Genomic DNA, 27323 nt, shown 5'->3' with positions numbered 1-27323 from the left:
AGGCACCTCCCAATGAGGCACTGCAGTGCTCAAACTACGCTCCCCTCCATCATTTCTCCAGAAGCAAACAAAAATGAGATTCATGTACGACGTATGTGGTCCTACTCGTCCATAAAGGATCTCCGATGTCGTCACAGAGCGAGGTGAGACAGTGGTTAGCGCACTGGACTGGCATCCAGAAAGACGATGGTTCAAATCCACGTTTGCTCCACCAGATTTAGGTTTCCGTAATTTCCCTAAATCGCACGAGGCAACGCTGGGATGGTTCCTTTGGAAGACCATGGCCTATTTCCTTTCCCATACTTAAGAAAATCTGAGCCACTGCTCTGTCCCTAATGGCCTCGACGTAGACGGGACCGTTAAACCTTAATTTTCCCTCTTCCTGGCGTAGCCGTCAGCAGGAATGCACACCTTTACTTTACAACAACTTAGAATTCATGATTTTTTGCGTGGTTCTTCGTAGTATATAACTGACGACTAACTGAAAGAAGAAAATTCAAAAACTTCCATAACACAATACATTTGATAAAAGACATATATTTGAAACATAATAAATACATATTGACAGATGAGTACGGATTTTACAGAACATTTACACAAATGTCTCCAGAAGTGTTTTATTTACAAAAGAATCTCTCCTTTGAGATTAAATTCAATGAGAAAGATGATTCATGGAAAGGTTGTGAGAGGTTATGGGCTAATTATTAAAAATTAATTTAGACGTGCATGTCATTACTTGACTCGTCTAGTGTTAATGTGAAATCTTTCTCCGCAGAATACATGATCAATATACTGCGGAGAATATTAGGCAGAACTTATTTTTTGTGGAAAAAATAATTGTAAACCAACTGGCTTTCGTAATTTGCATGAACAAAATTGTTCACCTACTGACATATCCTCTACACAACTGCATTGTGGTAGGCGTACGAAAGGAACCTGCTGTTAACACAGATCAGCTCAGTTCGTATACTTAGTCCTTGTTACACAGATCGATGTAACATTCAACTCGAATAAAGGTGTTTCTTGGCCTTAAATTAGTACTTAACAATATTGACTATGGTGCGATATCTTTAAGAATCCTTCTACGATAGGAGAATCTCTGACGGGAAGATAAGGACCGGCAAGGAAACATTTTAAAAAGTGAATTTCGCCATCATGATTAGCACCTACTGTAGTTCCAGAAATATGGATCCACACATTTAAGTGATATCGTATTTCCGCAAATCTTCGCAAACCCACAAACCCGCCATTCGGTAAAGGAGGGCTTGCTGAAAAGTGAGGCCTCCGAAATTTTTATGTGAAAACTCAAAGATTATTAAATAACACAAACGTTATTAACATTGAACATCTTTATTCTTCCCGTCTATGTATTTGCAGCCTTCTGCCGCTAGAGGGCTCTGAATTGTATCGTTCAACACGGGGGTGTGTAACGTAACTACGTCGGTGCGTGATAAACAGTGGGCCGCAGTCGGGTTTGGAATTCGGAGGGTTCGTCCACACATGGAGCACCCTCTCCTTGAGCAAAACAATATCAGACCAAAGCGCTGCGACTTTTGCAACAAGCCGACGCCTTAGATTCACTGTCATCGATCATCCTCCATACAGCCGACTTGGCCCCATCCTATTTTAATCTGTTTGCAACACTTCAACAACATCTTCGAGGACGCCACTTTTGAAGTTGGGAAGCGGTGCAAGCAAAGACGAGGTCGTGGCTCTGTCAACAAAGTCAAACATTCTACAGTGACGGTACTGACAAACTGGACTCTCGTCGGGAGAAATATGTTCGTCGCGCAGGCTGACTATGTTGAGAAATAAATATGTAAACATGAAGAATAAAGATGCAGAATGTTAATAATGTTCGTTTTACTTAAAAACCTTTGAAAGTTTTCTCACAAAAAATTCGGGGGCATTATTTTTCAGAACGCCCTAGTATAACAGGCAACGGCCTTGCCGCAATGGATACACCTGTTCACGTCAGCTCATCGAAGTTAAGCGCTGTCGGGCGTGGCCGGCCTTTGGATGGGTGACCATCCGGGCCGCCACGCGCTGTTGCCATTTTTCGGGGTGCACTCAGCCTCGTGATGCCAATTGAGGAGCTACTCGACCGAATAGTAGCGGCTCCAGTCAAACAAAACCATCATAACGACCAGGAGAGCGGTGTGCTGATCGCACGCTCCTCCTATCCGCATCCTCATCTGAGGATGACACGGCGGTCGGATGGCCTCTATGGGCCACTTGTGGCCTTAAGACGGAGTGCTTGAGTGCCTAGTATAATGCTACATTTTGGTTATGGCGTGTAGATCCATTTTGACAGTGATAATAGGTTGCTACAGGATTTCGTATGATGAGGTGGAACATACCCTATCTGAGATAGACTTGACGTTTCTAGGTGTCACCATTTCAAGACAGAATGGAGAGGATGGGGCGGGTTATGGAAAATGCAGCTATTCTGGGAACCCATTGGTGATAAAGAATCCAAACCTTAGCGATAAGTGTCGGCTCATACACGCAGTTTCACTTGGTAAGATCGCTACACGGCTGCAGGCAAAACAGATTTCGATTCTGAGGTGTCATTCTGTGAATCAGCCATTGGGAGTTGTCAGTCGTCAAAGATCCACTTCATCAACGTGCAGCTCAAGGGCATGCACGTCACCATGTCTTCGCATTACCGTTTATTTCTAATTTGTAGACGAGTGTATATAATGTTCTCTCTTGGAGCCACTGGACTTCTATATCAACATGGAACTGCAGAATTTCGTGACTGAGTTGAGCTACGTACAGCTGACACGCAACAAAATTGTTTAAATTCTTTGCATACTAAGAGAAGACTTTTCGGTCAACAATTCCTATTCGTACCAATCGCCCACTCGGATCGACTGGCCCTTTTGTACATTACGAAACGACCACCAAACGATTCATTTCAAAGTATTGAACTTATTTGATACATCGTGCATTATAGTGAAGAACACAAACAGACAACACTGTTGTAACTGTGTAGGGTCGCAGACTGTACATTGTCCACAGCATTTGTTCGAATCCTCGAGATATCTGCGTGCTGAACACCAGGTAGATGAGAGGGGCAGAAGTAGTGCGCAGGCAGGCAGCGGTCAGATGACGACGGAGACGGCTCGGTTGCGGTCGGCGCCCAGCTGGGGATCCTGTGGTTCCTCGACGTCCTCTCGGTACCGCCACATCATGTAGAGGGCGCCGCCGCTCACCGCCACCAGCAGGGACCCCACCAGCGCCAGTGGCTGCAATCAAAACACAACAGCTGATAGCACGTCTGGAAGGGACCCAGAGCTGGGGCATTATCCCCAGAGCATACAACAAGGCGACATTACGGGCTACTCCTTTTCAGGTTCCTTACAATTTTAAGGTCTGTGCCTGGACTCCTGTACTACCAAACGACTAATAGGATGCATGGTCACAGCCGCAAGTTGTCTGTCTAACGGCTTCCAGGAGCAACAAAGATTTGATTTTCGATATTTCATATACACACATAAAAAAAGGTTTGCATCACCTCGGTTCCTGAGAGTTCCGGAACCTGTACAGAAAATTGGAATAGAGGTCAAAACAAACATCATTTCCGCCCTTTTTATTGCTAATGAAAACCACACATTGCATGTTGTACCACCATACAGCGAGACCGTCAGAGGTGGTGGTCCAGACTGCTGTACACACCGGTACCTCTAATACCCAGTAGCGCGTCCTCTTGCATTGATGCATGCCTGTATTGGCCGTGGCATACTATCCACAAGATCGTCAAGGCACTGTTGGTCCCGATTGTCCCACTCCTCAACGGCGATTCGGCGTAGATCCCTCAGAGTGGTTGGTGGGTTTCGTCGTCCATAAACAACCCTTTTCAGTGTATCCCAGGCATGTTCGATAAGATTCATGTTTGGAGAACAAGCTGGCCACTCTAGCCGAGCGATGTCGTTATCCTGCAGGGAGTCATTCACAAGATGTGCACGATGGCGGCGCGAATTTTTGTCCATGAAGACGAATGCCTCGCCAATATGCTGCTGATATGGTTGCAGTATCGGTCGGAGGATGGCATTCACGTATCGTACAGCCGTTACGGCGCCTTGGATGACCACCAGCGGCGTACGTCTACCCCACATAATGCCACCCCGAAACAGCAGGGAACCTCCACCTTGCTGCACTCGCTGTACAGTGTGTCTAAGGCGTTCAGTCTGACCGGGTTGTCTCCAAACACGTCTCCGACGATTGTCTGGTTGAAGACATATGCGACACTCATCGGTGAAGAGAACGTGATGCCAATCCTGAGCGGTCCATTCGGCTTGTTTTTGGGCCCATCTGTAGCGTGCTGCATGGTGTCGTGGTTCCAAAGATGGACCTCGCCATGGACGTCTGGAGTGAAGTTGCTCATCATGCAGCCTATTGCGCACAGTTTGAGTCGTAACACGACGTCTTGTGGCTGCACAAAAAGCGTTATTAAACATGGGGGCGTTGTTGTAAGGGTTCCTCCGAGCCATAATCCGAAGGTAGCGGTCATCGACTGCAGTAGTAGCCCTTGGCCGGCCTGAGCGAGGCATGTCATGACAGTTCCTGTCTCTCTGTATCTCCTATATGTCCAAACAACATCGCTTTGGTTCACTCCGAGACGCCTGGACACTTACCTTGTAGGCAGCCCTTCCTGGCACAAAGTAATAATGCGGACGCGATCAATCCGCGGTATTGAACAGCACGAACCGTGTACCTCCTTCCTGGTAGAATGACTGGAACTGATCGTCTGTCGGACTGATGACCACAGATGTTAAGTCCCATAGTGCTCAGAGCCATTTGAACCATTTTTTTGATCGTCTGTCGGACCCCTTCCGTCTAATAGGCGCTGCTCATGCATGGTTGTTTACATCTTTGGGCGGGCTTAGTGACATCTCTGAACAGTCAAAGGGACTGTGTCTTTGATACAATATCCACAGTCAACGTCTGTCTTCAGGAGTTCAGGGAACCGGGGTGATGCAAAACTTTTTTCGATGTGTGTAATTATTAATCTAATTAAAAATTTTAAATGCTGTCATAATCTACTTATTAAGAGATGCAATCTTATGTTAGAGATTTAACATAGTAAGACAAGTATTGTTGTTAGAAACTGTGTACGACTCTTGATGCAGCGTAACTCACAGCGTAAAATTACCCAGACTGTATGTTCATCCAGTATTTTTAGATAGGATCCGGGTACACTGAGGTGACAAAATTCTTGGGATAGCTATATGCACCTATACAGATGGCGGTCGTATCGCGTGCGCAAGGTATAAAAGGGAAATGCATTGGCAGAATTGTCATTTGTACAAAAATGGCTCTGAGCACTATGGGACTTAACTACTGAGGTCATAAGTCCCCTAGAACTTAGAACTACTTAAACCTAACTAACCTAAGGACATCACACACATCCATGCCCGAGGCAGGATTCGAACCTGCGACCGTAGCGGTCACGCGGTTCCAAACTGACGCGCTTCATTTGTACACAGGTGATTCATGTGATAAGACTTGCGACGTGGTTACAGCCCAACGAAGGGAATTAAAAGATTTTGAACGCGGATTGGCAGTTGGAGCTAGACGTGTGGGACATCCCCTTTCGGCCGGCCGCGGTGGTCTAGCAGTTCTAGGCGCTCAGTCCGGAGACGCGCGACCGCTACGGTCGCAGGTTCGAATCCTGCTTCGGGCATGGATGTGCGTCATGTCCTTAGTTTAGTTAGGTTTAAGTAGTTCTAAGTTCTAGGGGACTGATGACCACAGATGTTAAGTCCCATAGTGCTCAGAGCCATCCCCTTTCGGAAATCGTTAGAGAAACCAGTCTTCTGAGATCCACAATGTCAAGAGCGTGTCGTGAATACCAAATTTCAGGCCTTATCTCTCACCACGGACAACGCAATGGCCGACGGCCTTCAGTCGTTTTTGTAGAATTGTCAGTGCTAACAGACAATCAACACAGAGAAATAACGGCAGAAATCAACGTGTGACGTACGACGAACGTTTCCGTTAGAACAGTGCGGCGAAATATGGCGTTAATGGGCTACACCAGTAGACGACCGACGCGAGTGCCTTTGCTAACAGCACGACATCGCCTGCAGCACCTCTACTGGGCTCGTGACCATATCCATTGGACCCTAGACGATTGGAGAACCGTGATCATGAGTCCCAATTTCAGCTGGTAAGAGCTAATGATAGGGTTCGAGTGTGGCGTAGAGCCGACGAAGCCATGGACCCAAATTATCAACAAGGCACTGTGCTAGGTGGTGGTGGCTCCATTATGGTGTGGACTGTGTTCACTTGGAATGGACTACATCCTGTGGTCCAACTGACCCGATCATTTACTGGAAACGGTTATGTTCGGCAACTTGCAGACCATCTGCAGCTATTGATGGACTTCATGTTCCCAAACAACGATGCAATTTTTATGGAGACAATGCAGCACAATTGTTCGGATTGGTTTGAAGAGTATTCTGGACAATTCCAGCGAATGATTTGGCCACCCAGACAGCCCGACATGAATCCGATCTAACTTTTATGGGATGTAATCGAGAGGTCAGATCGTGCACAAAATCCTGCACTGACAACACTTTCGGAGTGTTGGACAGCTATAAAGCCGACCGCTGTGGTCGAGCGGTTCTAGGCGCTTCAGTCCGGAACCACGCGGCTGCTACGGTCGCAGGTTCGAATCCTGCCTCGGGCATGGATGTGTGTGATGTCCTTAGGTTAGTTAGGTTTACGTAGTTCTAAGTCTAGGGGACTGATGACCTCAGATGTTAAGTGCCATAGTGCTCAGAGCCATTTGAACCATTTGACGGCCATAAAGACAGCAAGCCACGTCTAGATGCTACGCTACGCTGGGCAAAAGGAGGCTCGATAAGATATTAGGAAGTATCCTACGACTTTTGTCTTCTCTGTGCTGTTAGAAACTACGTGTTAATCACGGTGCACAATTTTCCCAGACTATATATTTATCCAGTATTTGCAGATAGCATCAATATATACTGTAGTGGACTGACAAGACAGCCAGTCCACAGTGACGGGTAACCGAAAGGCACGCGTTTATTTCACGCAGGCTTGCTTAAGTCTGAAACAGGATACGTAATGAATGCTATAAAGAAAAGTACGTAGCTGCTGGAATACTTAACTTTAATCCATCATTTGTATACAGCATTCTTGATGATACAAGTGAGACTCTCTCTAGAAATGGTTAATGGCGCCTTGCTAGGTCTTAGCCATGGACTTAGCTGAAGGCTATTCTAACTATCTCTCGGCAAATGAGAGAAAGGCTTCGTCAGTGTAGTCGCTAGCAAAGTCGTCGTACAACTGGGACGAGTCGTAGTACGTCTCTCTAGACCTGCCGTGTGGTGGCGCTCGGTCTGCGATTACTGACAGTGGCGACACGCGGGTCCGACATGTACTAATGGACCGCTGCCGATTTAAAGTTACCACCTAGCAAGTGTGGTGTCTGGCGGTGACACCACATGTACCACTGAATATCCTTCAAATATTATACACACAGGGTGTCCCAATTCCGTGAGGACTGTGGCTATGAAAAATAAAAGTCATGGATTACGTTCACAAAATCGCTGTATTTATTCAAAACAGTCTTCCCCTGAACCTAACCACAGCTGAAATAGTTTTAAGTGTTTCGAAAGTCACCGTAGTCCTTTTTTGGAGTTGCGTTTAGTAATTCAGTACAATCTTAACTGTGTCATAACGGAGTCCTTTCATTGCCGTCTTCAATTTGGGGAACAACCAGAAGTCGTCGGCTGTGGCCAAATCCGGCGAATACGGTGGGTGATCCAGGACGGTGATCCATTTTTTCTGCCCAAAGCTCGCGCACAATCTTTGCTTTGTGGACTGCGGTCTCGTGATAGAGGAGTCACTAGGAATCTGCCTCTCGGTATTTGGTCGAATTCGACGAATTCTCGTTCACGAAAGCAGGACTTAAAAATTTTTGTTGCCTCACTGCTCCACTGCAGTTTTCCGACGAATGCCAGACACGTACAGTTAACATTCGCGACCAGGTTGCCTGCTGCAGCAATGGTAGTGACTTTCTACAGGTGTTTCTGAAACTTCAAGGATCGTAACGCTGCAACTCGCCACGAGATAACTTTGCAGTTTGGAATTACGCACATGCACTCCTAACGGAACTGGAACACACTGTGTTATTGTACGACGCAGTGTTCAGGAGATGTGATGCCATAAACAGTGACATGCGTGAAAAGCTAGCTTTTGTTTAAAACTGAGCGTAAACTTCCTAGGTTATACTCGTCCAGTGTTTGATAATAAGAGCTCTTAGCGACTTTCAACAAACTATTTAAGTAATTTATAACCTCTTCAAATTGTTTTCCTTTTTTAAATTCTTAACGGGAAATATTCAACACATTAACTCATTTGTAAAAGCAATCAGATGTTTGCAGCTGTTTTCAGATTAGAAGATTTTCGACAGAAAGTTTCATATTTTTCCCACAAAATCTTCGGTAGTTCAAAAGATAGCGATAAATGCAGTATAAGGTGAATTGTGTGTTCGATTCTTGCTGGCAGCAACTTTCTGTTACTTTCATTTATATTCTATACCTACTATTAAATGGAAATTTTAATGAAAAATACTGAACCGTAATTTTTTAATAAAAATAATGTCTTTTACATTTGACTATCAATCACATCGAAATAAATTACTATTCGATACACGATTGCAAGGAGTGTTGTTAAATAAATTAAAAAATGGTTCAAATGGCTCTGAGCACTATGGGACTTAACTCCAAAGGTCATCAGTCCCCTAGAACTTAATAAGAACTACTTAAACCTAACTAACCTAAGGACATCACACACATCAATGCCCGAGGCAGGATTCGAATCTGCGACCGTAGCGGTCGCGTGGTTCCAGACTGTAGCGCCTAGAACCGCTCGGCCACCCCGGTCGGGTAAATAAATTATATACGTCAATAGTACAAGCAGTTTTTTAAAAATAAAAAAGTATTTTCATTTTATTTTGTATTTCACAGTTCTGTACCAAATTTTAATTTATAGTGAATACTTCAATGTTCATGCGGTTATTGATACTAAATAAAAAATATTATGTTCATTAAAAATAATCTTTCAATATTTGTTAATTAACATTTCCATAGACCTCATATAAAATTTTAAAAAGTAATTTCCAGCAGTAGCTGAACAAGCGACTTCAGAAGTACTAGAACCATACGCTGCCCACTCAGCTACCGGTGATTACGACGAAATGTGGAAGTGATTTCCACTTGTCGCCACTCGGAAATCTAGTAATATTCAAAAACGATGTTTCAGAGTTTTTTTGATAATTGCGTCGTACTGCGATATAAAATTTATTATGAGGCACTGATCTTCAAATACTGTAAGAGTAAAGGAAATCGAAGAGGTAGGAGAGACGGTAGGGTGTCGTAATTAAATTCATAACGCCGACAAAGTGACTGAGACAAGTTACTTTCGTGGTGCAAAAAGTGACGATTGATATTGAACAATAAGAAGTGTGAGGTCCTCCACATGAGTAAGAGAGAAGTTATACCTCGGTTCACTTTCCAGAATTTCGCTCTGTGATAGAAGTTTAATATATTTTCTTATTCCATTTTGTAATAATGGAATTCACTTTTTAATTGTTGCAGTCTTTCTCTGAAAGGGAGAAAATTACAGCACAAATTTAAAGTTTTTCCACATCTGAAAACATGTTCCAAGGTACAACACTGTCACGTACCCAGGAACAAATATTCGACTGAAATATAAAGTTTCGCAGTTGAGAAAATCTTGTTAGTACTGTATTTAATACAGTACACGCTAGTACACACCAATAACCAGAAAGTGCAATGATATCAAACATAAGCATTATTAAAAACCGGTTGTTACAACTTAAATACATTTTGAAACAGAAGGTATTGGAAACTAACACAAATTTACATTTTCATGTAAGTAAAATTTTTAAGACATTAAAGAAATTCAATTCATTTTCAAGTATCACGTGCTCCATGGTGAAAAGACCTTCTTCTGTTTCGAGGTAGAAGATGCTGCACGACCGACAAAGTATGGCTTAACTGTCCATATATATACAAATACTTGTAAATATGGAATTTCACTCACATAAATTCTGTAGTACTTTCTTCCGAATATATTTAATATATTATGAAAAACTTCATTTTGTAGAACGTGAAGTATTTACTAATGCTGCGCAACAGACAAACCCGTGTCTAACAACAGGAAAAACTGTAGAAAATGACGGAAACTGCTTATGCATTCATTCACGTGATTCTAAAATCAGACACTAGACTGAAGTACCGACCGACAAACATCGTAAAATCCTAGTTGCACTATCTTCTAGGCACAACACTGTCCTATACTAAAATGATTGCATTAAACTATTTCCTCGAGCACAGCACAAGAATAAACAGCTGACAGTTCCTAGATCCCTTAGCCAGGCAGGCAGCAAGATCAAGCGCAATCCAATGCTGGAGAATGGAAAGTTTTACTCAGGCAAGTTTCTTGATTTTGAGTACAAAAGTTCCACCGGAACAGAGAAACTGACACATATACGAGCGCTATCCGAAAAGTAGCCTCCGTTTTTATGTAGCATGGGAAGTAGTGGCGAGGACAGAACATAAGTTACACTGCCTTACGCAGCAGGTCTGTGTGCTTAGATTATGTGAATGCATAGTGTCTGTTCTTTTGGGCATGTCCGAAAGAACAGAAATCACGCAGAATCCACAGCCGTGATTCATGTTAAGTAAACTGAAGGTGGACGGTGGAGGAAGGACATCGGGACTGTATGCGAAGTCAGTGGCGTCAAGCGCGTCTAAGTGGTTAACGCAACTGCCTGGTAAGCAGGAGATGCTAGGTTAGAATCTCGGTTCGGTACACATTTTCACTCAATGCCGCTGACTCCGCGTAAAGCCCCGATGCAGCTGACATCTTGAGTTCCTTCCCTTTTCTTTCGTTTCTTCCCCCTCCACATCAATTTACTTAGCGAAAAAAAGCTGTATTGGTTGTTGTTCGCCGTTCAGAATGAGAATTGCGACAGGGAAACTCGACGAATGAGAAATCCGTTCTGTAATCCGGTTTTTAGTGGCGTAGAGAGATTTATCGCAAAATTTGTGCTGTACGTAAGCGGAATATGGTGAATGAACGTGCTGTGTATTATTAGTGTCCATTGTTTAGGAGTGCAAGAATGAATGTTCGTGATGATGGCAAAAGTGACTGTACGTCTGTAGTCAGGAACGAACATGTACAGAAATTTGATAAGAATTCTTGAAAAGTAGCTTTGCACGACATGTAAATTGTCTGAAAAATTTCAGCAGATTTCTTGGAATGCGTCGCATGAGATCGTGACAGAGCAATTAGAGCACTAAACGTTCTATGCTCGTTGGGTACTATAACGCCTCCCTAAGGATCGAAAAACTCAGAATTCGGCTGCTTCCTGGACTTCTTTTGCACTGCAGTTCGGAAGGTCAAGGCCTGCTGAACAGTGTCAAGTCCAGTGGAGGAACATGTGTTTCCTACTCTAACGCGGAGACAAAACACTTTCGTCGAACAAACCAAACATAACAAATCAAACTGTATCAGTCATAGACATCTACATCTACATTTATACTCCGCAAGCCACCCAACGGTGTGTGGCGGAGGGCACTTTACGTGCCACTGTCATTACCTTCCTTTCCTGTTCCAGTCGCGTATGGTTCGCGGGAAAAACGACTGTCTGAAAGCCTCCGTGCGCGCTCTAATCTCTCTAATTTTACATTCGTGATCTCCTCGGGAGGTATAAGTAGGGGGAAGCAATATATTCGATACCTCATCCAGAAACGCACCCTCTCGAAACCTGGCGAGCAAGCTACACCGCGATGCAGAGCGCCTCTCTTGCAGAGTCCGCCACTTAAGTTTGTTAAACATCTCCGTAACGCTATCACGGTTACCAAATAACCCTGTGACGAAACGCTCCGCTCTTCTTTGGATCTTCTCTATCTCCTCCGTCGACCCGATCTGGTACGGATCCCACACTGATGAGCAATAATCAAGTATAGGTCGAACGAGTGTTTTGTAAGCCACCTCCTTTGTTGATGGACTACATTTTCTAAGGACTCTCCCAATGAATCTCAACCTGGTACCCACCTTACCAACAATTAATTTTATATGATCATTCCACTTCAAATCGTTCCGCACGCATACTCCCAGATATTTTACAGATGTAACTGCTACCAGTGTTTGTTCCGCTATCATATAATCATACAATAAAGGATCCTTCTTTCTATGTATTCGCAATACATTACATTTGTCTATGTTAAGGGTCAGTTGCCACTCCCTGCACCAAGTGCCTATCCGCTGCAGATCTTCCTGCATTTCGCTACAATTTTCTAATGCTGCAACTTCTCTGTATATTACAGCATCATCCGCGAAAAGCCGCATGGAACTTCCGACACTATCTACTAGGTCATTTATATATATTGTGAAAAGCAATGGTCCCATAACACTCCCCTGTGGCACGCCAGAGGTTACTTTAACGTCTGTAGACGTCTCTCCGTTGAGAACAACATGCTGTGTTCTGTTTGCTAAAAACTCTTCAATCCAGCCACACAGCTGGTCTGATATTCCGTAGGCTCTTACTTTGTTTATCAGGCGACAGTGCGGAACTGTATCGAACGCCTTCCGGAAGTCAAGAAAAATAGCATCTACCTGGGAGCCTGTATCTAATATTTTCTGGGTCTCATGAACAAATAAAGCGAGTTGGGTTTCACACGATCGCTGTTTCCGGAATCCATGTTGATTCCTACATAGTAGATTCTGGGTTTCCAAAAACGACATGATACTCGAGCAAAAAACATGTTCTAAAATTCTACAACAGATCGACGTCAAAGATATAGGTCTATAGTATTGCGCATCTGCTCGACGACCCTTCTTGATACTGGGACTACCTGTGCTCTTTTCCAATCATTTGGAACCTTCCGTTCCTCTAGAGACTTGCGGTACACGGCTGTTAGAAGGGGGGCAAGTTCTTTCGCGTACTCTGTGTAGAATCGAATTGGTATCCCGTCAGGTCCAGTGGACTTTCCTCTGTTGAGTGATTCCAGTTGCTTTTCTATTCCTTGGACACTTATTTCGATGTCAGCCATTTTTTCGTTTGTGCGAGGATTTAGAGAAGGAACTGAAGTGCGGTCCTCCTCTGTGAAACAGCTTTGGAAAAAGGTGTTTAGTATTTCAGCTTTACGCGTGTCATCCTCTGTTTCAATGCCTTCATCATCCCGGAGAGTCTGGATATGCTGTTTCGAGCCACTTACTGATTTAACGTAAGACCAGAACTTCCTAGGATTTTCTGTCAAGTCGGTACATAGAATTTTACTTTCGAATTCACTGAACGCTTCACGCATAGCCCTCCTTACGCTAATTTTGACATCGTTTAGCTTCTGTTTGTCTGAGAGGTTTTGGCTGCGTTTAAACTTGGAGTGAAGCTCTCTTTGCTTTCGCAGTAGTTTCCTAACTTTGTTGTTGTACCACGGTGGGTTTTTCCCGTCCCTCACAAAATGGTTCAAATGGCTCTGAGCACTATGGACTCAACATCTTAGGTCATAAGTCCCCTAGAACTTACAACTACTTAAACCTAACTAACCTAAGGACATCACACACACCCATGCCCGAGGCAGGATTCGAACCTGCGACCGTAGCAGTCCCGCGGTTCCGGACTGCAGCGCCAGAACCGCTAGACCACCGCGGCCGGCCGTCCCTCACAGTTTTACTCGGCACGTACCTGTCTAAAACGCATTTTACGATTGCCTTGAACTTTTTCCATAAACACTCAACATTGTCAGTGTCGGAACAGAAATTTTCGTTTTGATCTGTTAGGTAGTCTGAAATCTGCCTTCTATTACTCTTGCTAAACAGATAAACCTTCCTCCCTTTTTTTATATTCCTATTAACTTACATATTCAGGGATGCTGCAACGGCCTTATGATCACTGATTCCCTGTTCTGCACATACAGAGTCGAAAAGTTCGGGTCTGTTTGTTATCAGTAGGTCCAAGATGTTATCTCCACGAGTCGGTTCTCTGTTTAATTGCTCGAGGTAATTTTCGGATAGTGCACTCAGTATAATGTCACTCGATGCTCTGTCCCTACCACCCGTCCTAAACATCTGAGTGTCCCATTCTATATCTGGTAAATTGAAATCTCCACCTAAGACTATAACATGCTGAGAAAATTTATGTGAAATGTATTCCAAATTTTCTCTCAGTTGTTCTGCCACTAATGCTGCTGAGTCGGGAGGTCGGTAAAAGGAGCCAATTATTAACCTAGCTCGGTTGTTGAGTGTAACCTCCACCTTACGGGTACAGTATTTTTTTGGATTGGTAACGCCCTACAGTCCGGACTTGGTTGTAGGTGACATCCTCCTATTCGTGCACATAAAGAAGAGGACTTGGCCCCAAACACTTTGACTCCCAGGAGGAATTTTAAGATGATCTCACGAACTGGTTGGAATTCAGGGCGAACTCGTGAACTAGTTAAGATTTAAGTTAAATGCAAAAATCTGAGTGGTGATTATACAGAGAAATAATAAAAGAAGTAGTTGTAATATTTTTTAACTGTTCCACTATTTGTTTTACAGCCTAATGAGTATTACTTTCCGGATAGTTTTCGTAGATGACAGACTTAAAAGTAGCTGCTCTATAAAAATACTTCGCTTGTAACAATGTAAATAATACAAAAAATTAAGACTCGAAACAAAATACACTGCCGGAAAAATTTAGTACACCTGGAAAGACGTTGTCGCTTTTGATCCGATGACAGCACATGCATCCTGGGAAATAGTAGATGTGACGACAATGATTTCACCTCCGTCCGCCAGTAGATAGCGTGGTGGCGTAGCTACCAGAGCGCCATCAGTGTCTGCCCTTCAATAGGGAATGCTCACAGCCAGAATGCTTAGTGTGGTGAAAACGTGTAAGTTAAGAAGGCAAACATGCCACAGGGACGCATTCATGCTTCCTATAGCCAACTGAGTTTGAAAGGGGTCAGACTGTGTCCCTCCGAGTGGTGGGATGTTCTTTTCTGAGAACTGCCACACAAGTTGTACGTGCTGCATCAGTCGTGCAACGATGCTGGTATCAGTATCACGTGAACATTCTCACACCCTTGGAAGAGGTTCTGGACGCTCACGCAGCACTGTTTTAATAAACTTCATTACAGTTATGACACTTGTTTTTTAACCTAGATGCTGCCGTTCCCAGACACAGATGTCATCCAAATGAAAATTGCTCTATGACTCTTCAACCTTTCCCGACGGATAAGTTGTAAATAGTCTTAAAGGATTTGCCGCCGGATGACGTTGTGCAAATTCCAGAATATTTCCTCGGAGCAACTGTCCGACAACTTCACGTGGTTCAACATTGCTGATCGCTAGGTAAGATTGACAGTATCCGCACCTCGACGCCCCTGTATATAGAACATGCGCCTTCTTGCCGTGATTTGGTATCCTCGGAAGATATGACATTAAGTGTGTTTTTCGACCATCTGAAAGACTGAGGAACCTGTTGGGTTCGGTTAAGGATGATCTAGGCCTGAGGAGGAGGAGGATATTAGTGTTTAACGTCCCGTCGACAACGAGGTCATTAGAGACGGAGCGCAAGCTCGGGTGAGGGAAGGATGGGGAAGGAAATCGGCCGTGCCCTTTCAAAGGAAACATCCCGGCATTTGCCTGAAGCAATTTAGGGAAATCACGGTAAACCTAAATCAGGATGGCCGGAGACGGGATTGAACCGTCGTCCTCCCGAATGCGAGTCCAGTGTGCTAACCACTGCGCCACCTCGCTCGGTCTAGGCCTGAGGAAACGCGGTGTGTGTAAGATACCTTTTCAATGTAGGGCGGCAAATATAGGCCAGAGATGTCGCACAGTGCAAGAACGCTACGATGAACATCAGCTTCATATGTGCCTACGCCAACCGGAGAAGTCAGAAATTGCAGAACACTGTCTGAATTCAGGACATCGCATGATTTATGAAAAGACGAAAGTTTTATCCTGGCATTATCTTTCTGGGATTGCGTCATAAAGGAAGCAAGACATTTCCGTGCAGCTGATAATCTCATCAACAGCAACGCGGGATTTCAAGTGAGAACAGCTTGGAACCCTGCATTCGTTGCTATTAAACCACGACGAGAAAATCAAGATTTTACGATGAGAGATCCATCATAACATTGGTCTAGTATGGTTTTTTTAGTGAATAACGTCTCACTGCACTGTTGCCGGCCGAGGTGGCCGAGCGGTTCTAGGCGCTACAGTGTGGAACCGCGCGACCGCTACGGTCGCAGGTTCGAATCCTGCCTCCGGCATGGATGTGTGTGATGTCCTTAGGTTAGTTAGATTTAGTTAGTTCTAAGTTCTAGGGGACTGATGACCTCAGAAGTTAAGTCCCATAGTGCTCAGACCCATTTGATTTGAACTGCTCTGTTGGTAAACATAGTGTACTGCGCACGCGCAGGAGGTCCGCTCTGCAATTTTCGGCAGAGGGCGTTTGTGTATTGCACCATCTATCTGCAAATCACTGTGCGTGTGTCATTTCCGCAACTACGCGCTCTTCGCGCGTGTTTTCTAGATACAGGAGCGTCGACGTGCTGGTACGGTCAATCGTACCATCGTACCTAGCCGCCAGCAAGGTTCAACCACCTGAAGTTGCTCCCAGGAAATATCGTGGAATTTGCACAATGTCGTCCGGCGGGAAACCCCTGAAGACTATTTACGAAAAGTGCACTGTCCGGCCCTTAAAGGAAAACTCACTATCAGGGCCAAGGGTCTGACTGCACCTAATGAAGAGCCCACTCTCTGTCCCCCGGACTGACGGCGCGCGAATTTATACTGTTATTGCATGAATAACCGGGTTAGTAAAACTTCAGTAAGGCCTTCAGCCATGGTTTAGTAGCTTGTGTTACAATGCCCTATACTTCAAAATAATGAAGGGTAACAGCAACTCGTTTATGTTTTTTTAACAGTTGCAATCAAATCAGAGTATATAGCGTTAAGTATTCACTGATGATTTTTTGTTTGATTTGATTAGTATTCGAGTAGGTGCTTATTCGACATTTTTGGTAAGATTCGATAACTCCATTTACTAATCCAGCTAATGAGCAGGATAAAAAGTTTTGTATGACGGGATACATCTGTGATGCTTTTGCTTGCTTGCTCTGAGGTAATTCGGGCAGAAGTAGTTGTTTCTGTTTAAAGGAAGGGTAGACTCGAAAATAGCAAAGATTTTTTTCGGTAAAGAAAAAGTATATAAGTTTCTGGTGGAATGCTTCCTGGTAAGTGTACTGGCCTCAGTCATAGAACATGTGTGCTGCATTACAGTTACAGTAAGGGGCAATGGGAGACAGTTTGTCGCTAAGCAGTGATAAAAACAAAACGGCTCTGAGCACTATGGGACTTAACATCGGAGGTCATCAGTCCTGTAGACTTACAACTACTTCAACCTAACTAACCTAAGACCATCACACACATCCATGTCCGAGGCAGGATTCGCACCTGCGACTGTACCAGCAGCGCGGTTCCAGGCTGATGCGCCTAGAACCACACGGCCACAGCGACCGGCTGATAAAAACAGAAGTGTGTAGAGAAGCGGCCTTAATAATGACTGTGTCAGAACGTTCTAGTTACGGCGGTTTTTCTTTGAGAGTATATTAGTTCCTAGGCCACGGCTGGTTTATTCTGAAACATCGTAATAAGAACCGTGTCGAGTGCATTGACTGTGTTACTAGGTGCTTGTAAATTATTGCTTTAGTACTTGTTTGGGGATTTATACGTATTTGAACGCAGTGTTGAAACCGAGCAATTTGTTTGTTTCATATTTGGAGAAACAACACGTGGAGTATTAATACGTTTCTTCGGTAATTGCATTTCTTCTTCTTCTTCTTCTTCTTCTTCTTCTTCTTCTTCTTCTTCTTCTTCTTCTTCTTCTTCATTTCATGTATTAGGCAAATTGCCAGTTGCGGTAACCTGCCTTTGCAATGCGGACCGTTGCGTGACGTGCAGACAGAGAGTCAGTGAGACTGTGGAAGGTACAGACAGGGATGTGGAGCCATGCGATCCCAGTGCCGTGGCCTGTTACGCTAAGTACACTACTGGCCATTAAAATTGCTACACCACGAAGATGACGTGCTACAGATGCGAAATCTAACCGACAGGAAGAAGATGCTGTGATATGCAAATGATTAGCTTTTCAGAGCATTCACACAAGGTTGGCGCCGGTGGCGACGCCTACAACGTGCTGACATGAGGAAAGATTCCAACCAATTTCTCATACTCAAACAGCAGTTGACCGGCTTGCCTGGTGAAACGTTGTTGTGATGCCTCGTGTAAGGAGGAGAAATGCGTACCATCACGTTTCCGAGTTAGATAAAGATCGGATTGTAGCCTATCGCGATTGCGATTTATTGTATCGCGACATTGCTGCTCGCGTTGGTCGAGATCCAATGACTGTTAGCAGAATATGGAATCGGTGAGTTCAGGATGGTAATACGGAACGCCGTGGTGAATCCCAACGGCCTCGTACCACTAGCAGTCGAAATGACAGGTATCTTATCCGCATGGCTGTAACGGATCGTGCAGCCACGTCCCGATCCCTGAATCAACAGATGGCGACGTTTGCAAGACAACAACCACCTGCTCGAACAGTTCGACGACGTTTGCAGCAGCATGGACTATCAGCTCGGAAACCATGGCTGCGGTTACCCTTGACGCTGCATCACAGACAGGAGCTCCTGAGATGGTGTACTCAACGGCGAGCCTGGGTGCACGAATGGCAAAACGTCATTTTTTCGGATGAATCCAGTTTCTGTGTAGAGCATCATGATGGCCGCATCCGTGTTTGGCGACATCGCAGTGAACTCAAATTGGAAGCGTGTATTCGTCATCGTCATACTGGCGTATCACCCGGCGTGACGGTATGCTGTGCCATTGGTTACACGTCTCGGTCAACTCTTGTTCGCACTGACGGCACTTTGAACAGCGGACGTTACATTTCAGATGTGTTACGACCCGTGGCTCTACCCTTCATTCGATCCCTGCGAAACCGTACATTTCAGCAGGATAATGCACGACCGCATGTTGCAGGTCCTGTTCGGGCCTTTCTGGATACAGAAAATGTTCGACTGCTGCCCTGGCCAGCACATTCTCCACATCTCTCACCAACTGAAAACGTCTGGTCAATGGTGGCCGAGCAACTGGCTGGTCACAATACGCCAGTCACTACTCTTGATGAACTGTAGTATCGTGTTGAAGCTACATGTGCAGCTCTAACTGCACACGCCATCCAAGCTCTGTTTGACTCAATGCCCAGGCGTATCGAGGCCGTTATTACGGCCAGAGGTGGTTGTTCTGGGTACTGATTTCTCAGGATCTATACACCCAAACTGCGTGAAAATGTAATTACATGTCAGTTCTAGTATAATATATTTGTCCAATGAATACCTGTTTATCATCTGCATTTCTTTTTGGTGTAGCAATTTTAATGGCCAGTAGTGTATCTCGGTGGAAGATTCATCGCGCGTATAACGCTGTCGAGTAGGTCCCTAAGATTCTCGATTGGACTTAAATCCGAGTAGTTTGGTGGCGAGGGAAGTTCGGTAAACTCACCCTGGTGCTCCTCGGACCACGCACGTACACTGCGAGCTTTGACACATAGCATTGTCCTCCGCATAGATGCCATCGTGCCGAGGAAAAAAGAAACCTTCATGTAGGGGTGGACATAGTCCCCAAGGATAGATGCGTAGTTGTGTTGCTCCAGTGTGCTTCCCAGAATTACGACGCCACACAGGGAATGCCACGAAAATGTTCCCTAGACCATAACGCTCCTTCCTCCGACCTGGACCCTTCCGACGATTGTTGCAAGGTGTTTGCTTTCAGATGTTTCACACCGTACGCGCCACAGGGATCTGTCATAAAACGTGATTCCCCTGAAAAGAGCACCTGTTTCCAATCAGTTTGCTCCTGACGTGCAAATTGCGGCCTCAGTAGCCACAGAACTGCAGTTAGCATGGGTGCACGAACCAGGGGCCTGCTGCAGGGGCCCATACGCAGCAACGTTCGTTGAACGTTCGTTGAACGGTCGTTTATGAGACACTGTTGGTAGCGCTTTCTTCATCAGGGCGGTAAGTTGCTCAGCAGTTGTACGTTTATTCTCCCTCACAAAGCTTCGCAGCTGACGTTTACCACTCTCATCTATGGCCCGTTGTGCACCACAGTTGCCTCGGCGCCAGTTTTAGATATAAGATATTTTAACGCATCAGCAAGCGAACAGTTTACAGACTTACAAGGGAACATCCCCATCGCACCCCCCTCAGATTTAGTTATAAGTTGGCACAATGGATAGGCCTTGAAAAACTGAACACAGATCAATCGAGAAAACAGGAAGAAGTTCTGTGGAACTATGAAAAAATAAGTAAAATATACAAACTGGGTCGTCCATGCGTAACATGGGCAATACTAAGGGCAGTGTGAGGCGAGGAGCGCCGTGGTCCCGTGGTTAGCGTGAACAGCTGCGGAACGAGAGGTCCTTGGTTCAAATCTGCCCTCCACTGACAATTTTGCTTTCTTTATTTTCGCAAAGTTATGATCTGTCCGTTCGTTCATTGACGTCTCTGTTCACTGTAATAAGTTTAGTGTCTGTGTTTTGCGACTGCACCGCAAAACCGTGTGATTCGTTGACGAAAGGACGTGCCTCTCCAATGGGAACCGAAAACATTTGATCGCAAGGTCATAGGTCAACCGATTCCTCCACAGGAAAACACGTCTGATATTTTGTGTACGACACTGGTGACAGCATGTGCGTCACATGACAGGAATATGTTGTCGACCCACCTAACTAGTACACTTGGCGAATGGGTGAAAAGTTTCTTCTGCCTTGCCCGATTTAGATTTTCTTGTGGATGTAATAATCACTCCAAAAAAAATGATGAAAACATAAGAGTTTTTCACATAAACTGAAAATAAAAAGTTAAAATTTCGGTCAACGGAAGATTTGAACCAAGGACCTCTCGTTTCGGAGCTGTTCACGCTAACCACGGGACCACGGAGCTCCTCGCCTCATATTGCCCTTATTATTGCTTATCTTACGCATGGACGACCCAGTTTGTATATTTTGCTTATTTTTTCCTAGTTCCACACAACTTCTTCCTGTTTTCTCGATCGATCTGCGTTCAGTTTTTCAAGGCCTATCCACTGTGCCAAGTTATAACTAAATCTGAGGGGGGTGCGATGGGGATGTTCCCTTGTTAGCAGTTTCGGAAATGATTCCACCATTGGCTCGAAAGCCAATTACCACACTCGTTTTGACTCAAGATAAATCGCTCAGTTTCCGCATTTCCAAGACGACTGCACTGTTTTCCACGTCCCCCCACCCTCCCCCCAACCCCCGTCCCCCTGCCACACTTTATATTTCCTCCACTGCTAGTGCTGCCACCTGAAGTCCGTGAGTGGTTATTGAACGTTGACACCTATCTTAGGCGGTGGTCACATTAATGCGACTAGACCGTGTATTACATCATATTCAAGTGAGTACAGAGAGAACGTACACACAGGTTACATCTGCATTTATACTCCGCAGTGCACCTTATGGAACGTGGCGGAAGTTGCCACTGTCACTTCCCCCTTCTCTGTTCCATTGATGAATCGTGGGCGGGAGGAACAATTGCTGGTAAGCCTTTGTGAGAGCTCGCATCTCTCTAGTTTCACCTTCGTGACCTTTCGACGAGATTTAAGTACCAGGAAGCAATGTATTGGTTGACTAGAAAAGTACGCTGACGGCAAAGATGGATTAGAATTTCCATGACGCGCATTTACTAAACATACTGTGATGAAACGTCTGCTTTTCTTCGTATCTTCTCTATTTCCCTACGAGTCCGTTCTGGTACGGTTCGCAGCCCGACAAGCAGTATTTACGAATAGAGCGAATAGTGGTGTTTGTAAGCTACGTTCTTGGTGGTGGTCTTCTGTACACTTTCTGAGGATTCTTCCAATAAATCTCGGTCTGGAATCTGCGTTTTCTTCGATTAATTTATTTGGTCGTTCCCTGCAAATGGCTCCGTACACGTACTCACAGATGTACAGGAATGATATTACAAACTTTCAGAGGTGATGGAGAGGGTAAATGCACAAATTTAAGATAAGGGACCTAGGTTCGCGAACGACCGAGTCGAAAGTTATAAAAGAAAATCATTTCGATACCTCTGCCACTGGAATGCATGCACTGGTGCTGTTGTTGCTAAGACTGTAGGGTAAGCTACTTTTAGAGGTGGAAATATGGATAAAAACAGGAAAAGAACTGCAGTAAATATGGACTTTAAAATACATACCTTAGCACTTATTCAGTAGAAGATATGATTCACAGCAGTGAAGATGAACAAGTGGTCAAGCTCTTAAAGTATGCATTTTATAATCCATATTTGCTGCAAATTTTTTCTTGTTTTGGTCCATACTACTTCTTCCAAAAATATAGGAGACAAAGAGTTTGATGTATGGGAGCCCATGTTCATTAGGCATTTTTTTCTTGTTTTGGTCCATGCTACTACGTCTTAAAGTTGCTTACCCTGAGGGCATAGTAGCTACGGCGCCGGCACATGTATTCCACTGTCAGAGGTATCAAAACGATTTTCATTCATAGCATTCGAGTCGATCGTTTCCGTACCAGGGTCGCTCATCTCATATTGATACGTTAACCGTTCTCCATCATCCCTGAAAGTTTGTGACATCATTGCAGAATCACACGGTTTAAGTCCTGACCAGTTGGGAGTGAATGTGGGGTGGGGTTATGTTTAAAGACCGCTTACAGTGATTGTTCCGCAATCGTGTACTCACACAATAATCGATCTTTCCGTTTGTTTATACGCAGTGCGTTACTTTGCTAATGTTGAGGGCAAACTGCCAATCCCTGCACCAAACATCGACACTTTACAGGTCTCCCAGTTCAGCATTATACGTCAGTCGGTTTGACAGCAATTAACATATCAATAAATGTAAAACACAGGAGGTCTTTACAGGATAGACAGTCAGATGTATGGACACGTCCTTTGAAAAATTTACAGAACGTGACGGGAAAGATTCTTTTAAGATGAGATGCCTGACCACTACACTTGAGTGGGGACACCAGAGGAACAGGTCGTGGGTTTGCTTCTGGGAATGCCCACAAATAGTTACTGTATCTGTCTACTCCCTCCCTTATCCCCCTCAGATACGAAGGGCGCGAAAAGGAGACCACAGTGAAAATCTGATGAAGCTTCACGCAGATGTGTTAAGCAGTGTCTGAAGTATGCCCATCGATCTCGTCGCCTCGCTCTTTTCAGTTCTGAGCACACTGAGCGCTTAAAGATGCGTAGCAAATAGTGTCTCCTGGCAAGTATGAGAACGTGGCGAGAGATTTCGCCTGATTTGATGCAGCCCACTTAACGAGACTGTCATGCATTTCCTTCTTCGTGACAATTCTCGGCTGCAGTCTGCAGGGGCAATGAAGATGCTCCTGCAGCATTTTCGGTGGGAAATGTTTGATCACCAATAACACAGCCCATAAATGGCTTCCCCTGAGTTTCATCTTTGCTCACATGAAGCGCTGGCTATGAAGACAACATTTTGGCGCAGACAGAATTGGCAGAAAGCACAGGCGGTTGGATTCTATGACGACAGTATAGGGAAGTTGGTACAACGCCACGATAAATGTCTAATTCGGAGCGGTGACTATGTAAACCATCACACTGAAGGTGTAGCTAACTGTTATAATTTTTTTTTTAATTTTCACAGTGGTTTCCATTACGTGACAGATGAACCTTACATTCCGAATAGCCCTTGTGTAACTTCTGTAACCCCAACTTATAACATCTACAGATTTGTGTGACCGCAATAATAACAACAATGAAATGTGCAAAATATTTTGATGTAATAATGATGATTTTCTTTAATTTACTTAAAATTTATCAAATATGTTATTGGAATAATAGTAAGTTGTTTACATCGGTGAATAATACATTGCTTTAGGATAACGCCCAAGAAATTTCATTTCAGAAAAATATAGTTTTTGAAAATAATACCTTCAAAAATTTGATAAATACACTCCTGGAAATGGAAAAAAGAACACATTGACACCGGTGTGTCAGACCCACCATACTTGCTCCGGACACTGCGAGAGGGCTGTACAACCAATGATCACACGCACGGCACAGCGGACACACCAGGAACCGCGGTGTTGGCCGTCGAATGGCGCTAGCTGCGCAGCATTTGTGCACCGCCGCCGTCAGTGTCAGCCAGTTTTCCGTGGCATACGGAGCTCCATCGCAGTCTTTAACACTGGTAGCATGCCGCGACAGCGTGGACGTGAACCGTATGTGCAGTTGACGGACTTTGAGCGAGGGCGTATAGTGGGCATGCGGGAGGCCGGGTGGACGTACCGCCGAATTGCTCAACACGTGGGGCGTGAGGTCTCCACAGTACATCGATGTTGTCGCCAGTGGTCGGCGGAAGGTGCACGTGCCTGTCGACCTGGGACCGGACCGCAGCGACGCACGGATGCACGCCAAGACCGTAGGATCCTACGCAGTGCCGTAGGGGACCGCACCGCCACTTCCCAGCAAATTAGGGACACTGTTGCTCCTGGGGTATCGGCGAGGACCATTCGCAACCGTCTCCATGAAGCTGGGCTACGGTCCCGCACACCGTTAGGCCGTCTTCCGCTCACGCCCCAACATCGTGCAGCCCGCCTCCAGTGGTGTCGCGACAGGCGTGAATGGAGGGACGAATGGAGACGTGTCGTCTTCAGCGATGAGAGTCGCTTCTGCCTTGGTGCCAATGATGGCCGTATGCGTGTTTGGCGCCGTGCAGGTGAGCGCCACAATCAGGACTGCATACGACCGAGGCACACAGGGCCAACACCCGGCATCATGGTGTGGGGAGCGATCTCCTACACTGGCCGTACACCACTGGTGATCGTCGAGGGGACACTGAATAGTGCACGGTACATCCAAACCGTCATCGAACCCATCGTTCTACCATTCCTAGACCGGCAAGGGAACTTGCTGTTCCAACAGGACAATGCACGTCCGCATGTATCCCGTGCCACCCAACGTGCTCTAGAAGGTGTAAGTCAACTACCCTGGCCAGCAAGATCTCCGGATCTGTCCCCCATTGAGCATGTTTGGGACTGGATGAAGCGTCGTCTCACGCGGTCTGCACGTCCAGCACGAACGCTGGTCCAACTGAGGCGCCAGGTGGAAATGGCATGGCAAGCCGTTCCACAGGACTACATCCAGCATCTCTACGATCGTCTCCATGGGAGAATAGCAGCCTGCATTGCTGCGAAAGGTGGATATACACTGTACTAGTGCCGACATTGTGCATGCTCTGTTGCCTGTGTCTATGTGCCTGTGGTTCTGTCAGTGTGATCATGTGATGTATCTGACCCCAGGAATGTGTCAATAAAGTTTCCCCTTCCTGGGACAATGAATTCACGGTGTTTTTATTTCAATTTCCAGGAGTGTACTTGTGACATGCAATTCATTTCAGAATTATAATAGCAACAGATTTTCAGAACTTTGACATCGTTATTACGTACTCAATACAAAAACGAAGTGTTGCATTAATAGTGGGAAAAGTAGCCCGCAAACTATGGTAATACAAGCTTATAATTGAGGGGAATGTTGTTTCTTGCAGTAGCTTCTGTCTATTTTCGGCAAGTCAGCCTTGGCGTTTATTTTTGCACGTGGAGAGTTATTCCCCCTCTGTCTTGCCTTACACATCTTCCTGTGGTTTCCTGGCTATGCCTGTGGACTCACGAACTGCATCGAGTTTGTTCTTGACGGCAGATACGTGTAGCCTGTAAATGTGTGCTAAGATGTAAGTTACTTATTATTATGGCAGTCCAAGTAACATTTATTAATGGTGATCTACTTGACACTACAGGCTGGTCCATTGATCGCGACGGGGCCAAATATCTCACGAAATAAGCGTCAAACGAAAAAACTACGAAGAACGAAACTTGTCTAGCTTGAAAGGGGAAACCAAATGGCGCTATGGTTGGCCCGCTAGATGGCGCTGCCATAGGTCAAACGGATAGCAACTGCGTTTTTTAAAATAGGAACCCCCATTTTTTATTACATATTCGTGTAGTACGTAAAGAAATATGAATGTTTTAATTGGACCACTTTTTTCGCTTTGTGGTAGATGGCGCTGTAATAGTCACAAACAAATGCCTCACAATTTTAGACGAACAGTTGGTAACAGGTAGGTTTTTTAAATTAAAATACAGAACGTAGGTACGTTTGAACATTTTTTTCGGTTGTTCCAATGTGATACATGTACCTTTGCGAACTTATCAGTAAATGCTCAAAATGATGTCCGTCAACCTCAATGCATTTGGCAATACATGTAACGACATTCCTCTCAACAGTGAGTAGTTCGCCTTCCGTAATTTTCGTACATACATTGACAATGCGATGACGCATCTTGTCAGACGTTGTCGGTGGATCACGATAGCAAATATCCTTCAACTTACCCCACAGAAAGAAATCCGGGGACGTCAGATCCGGTGAACGTGCGGGCCATGGTATGGTGCTTTGACGACCAATCCACCTGTCATGAAATACGCTATTCAATACCGCTTCAACAGCACGCGAGCTGTGTGCCGGACATTCATCATGTTGGAAGTACATCGCCATTCTGTCATAGACTGAAACATCTTGTAGTAACATCGGTAGAACATTACGTAGGAAATCAGCATACATTGCGCCATTTAGATTGCCATCGATAAAATAGGGGCCAATTATCCTTCCTCCCATAATGCCGCACCATACATTAACCCCCTGAGGTCGCTAATGTTCCACTTGTCGCAGCCATCGTGGATATTGCGTTGCCCAATAGTGTATATTATGGCGGTTTACGTTACCGCTGTTGGTGAATGACGCTTCGTCGCTAAATAGTCATCGTCTGTCATCGTCCCGTACTTTCTCTTGTGCCCAGTGGCAGAACTGTACACAACGTTCAAAGTCGTCGACGTGCAATTCCTGGTGCATAGAAATATGGTACGGGTGCAATCGATGTTGATGTAGCATTCTCAACACTGACGTTTTCGAGATTCCCGATTCTCGCGCAATTTGTCTGCTACTGGTGTGCGGATTAGCCGCGACAGCAGCTAAAACGGCAACTTGGGCATCTTCATTTGTTGCAAGTCGTGGATGACGTTTCACATGTGGCCGAACACTTTCTGTTTCCTTAAATAACGTAACTATCCGGCGAACGGTCCGGACACTTGGATGATGTCGTCCAGGATACCGAGCAGCATACATAGCACACGCCCG

General features: G+C 45.1%; 1 protein-coding gene across 1 annotated transcript in view; it reads right to left on the bottom strand.

Moving 5' to 3' along the window:
• Positions 1 to 580: 580 nt before the first annotated feature.
• Positions 581 to 27323, bottom strand: part of LOC126088425 (uncharacterized) — a 188860-nt gene continuing 162117 nt past the window's right edge. The window contains exon 4 of the mRNA XM_049906569.1: positions 581 to 3251. Within this exon, the coding sequence (XP_049762526.1) occupies positions 3108 to 3251 (144 nt within the window). The 3' untranslated portion in view covers positions 581 to 3107. The remainder of the gene's footprint in view (positions 3252 to 27323) is intronic.

This window comes from Schistocerca cancellata, chromosome 6 (genome assembly GCF_023864275.1).
Source record: "Schistocerca cancellata isolate TAMUIC-IGC-003103 chromosome 6, iqSchCanc2.1, whole genome shotgun sequence".
NCBI classification, from domain to species: Eukaryota; Metazoa; Arthropoda; class Insecta; order Orthoptera; family Acrididae; genus Schistocerca; species Schistocerca cancellata.
The sequence above is the reverse complement of the archived record's forward strand: the minus strand, read 5'-3'. Positions and strand labels throughout refer to the sequence as shown.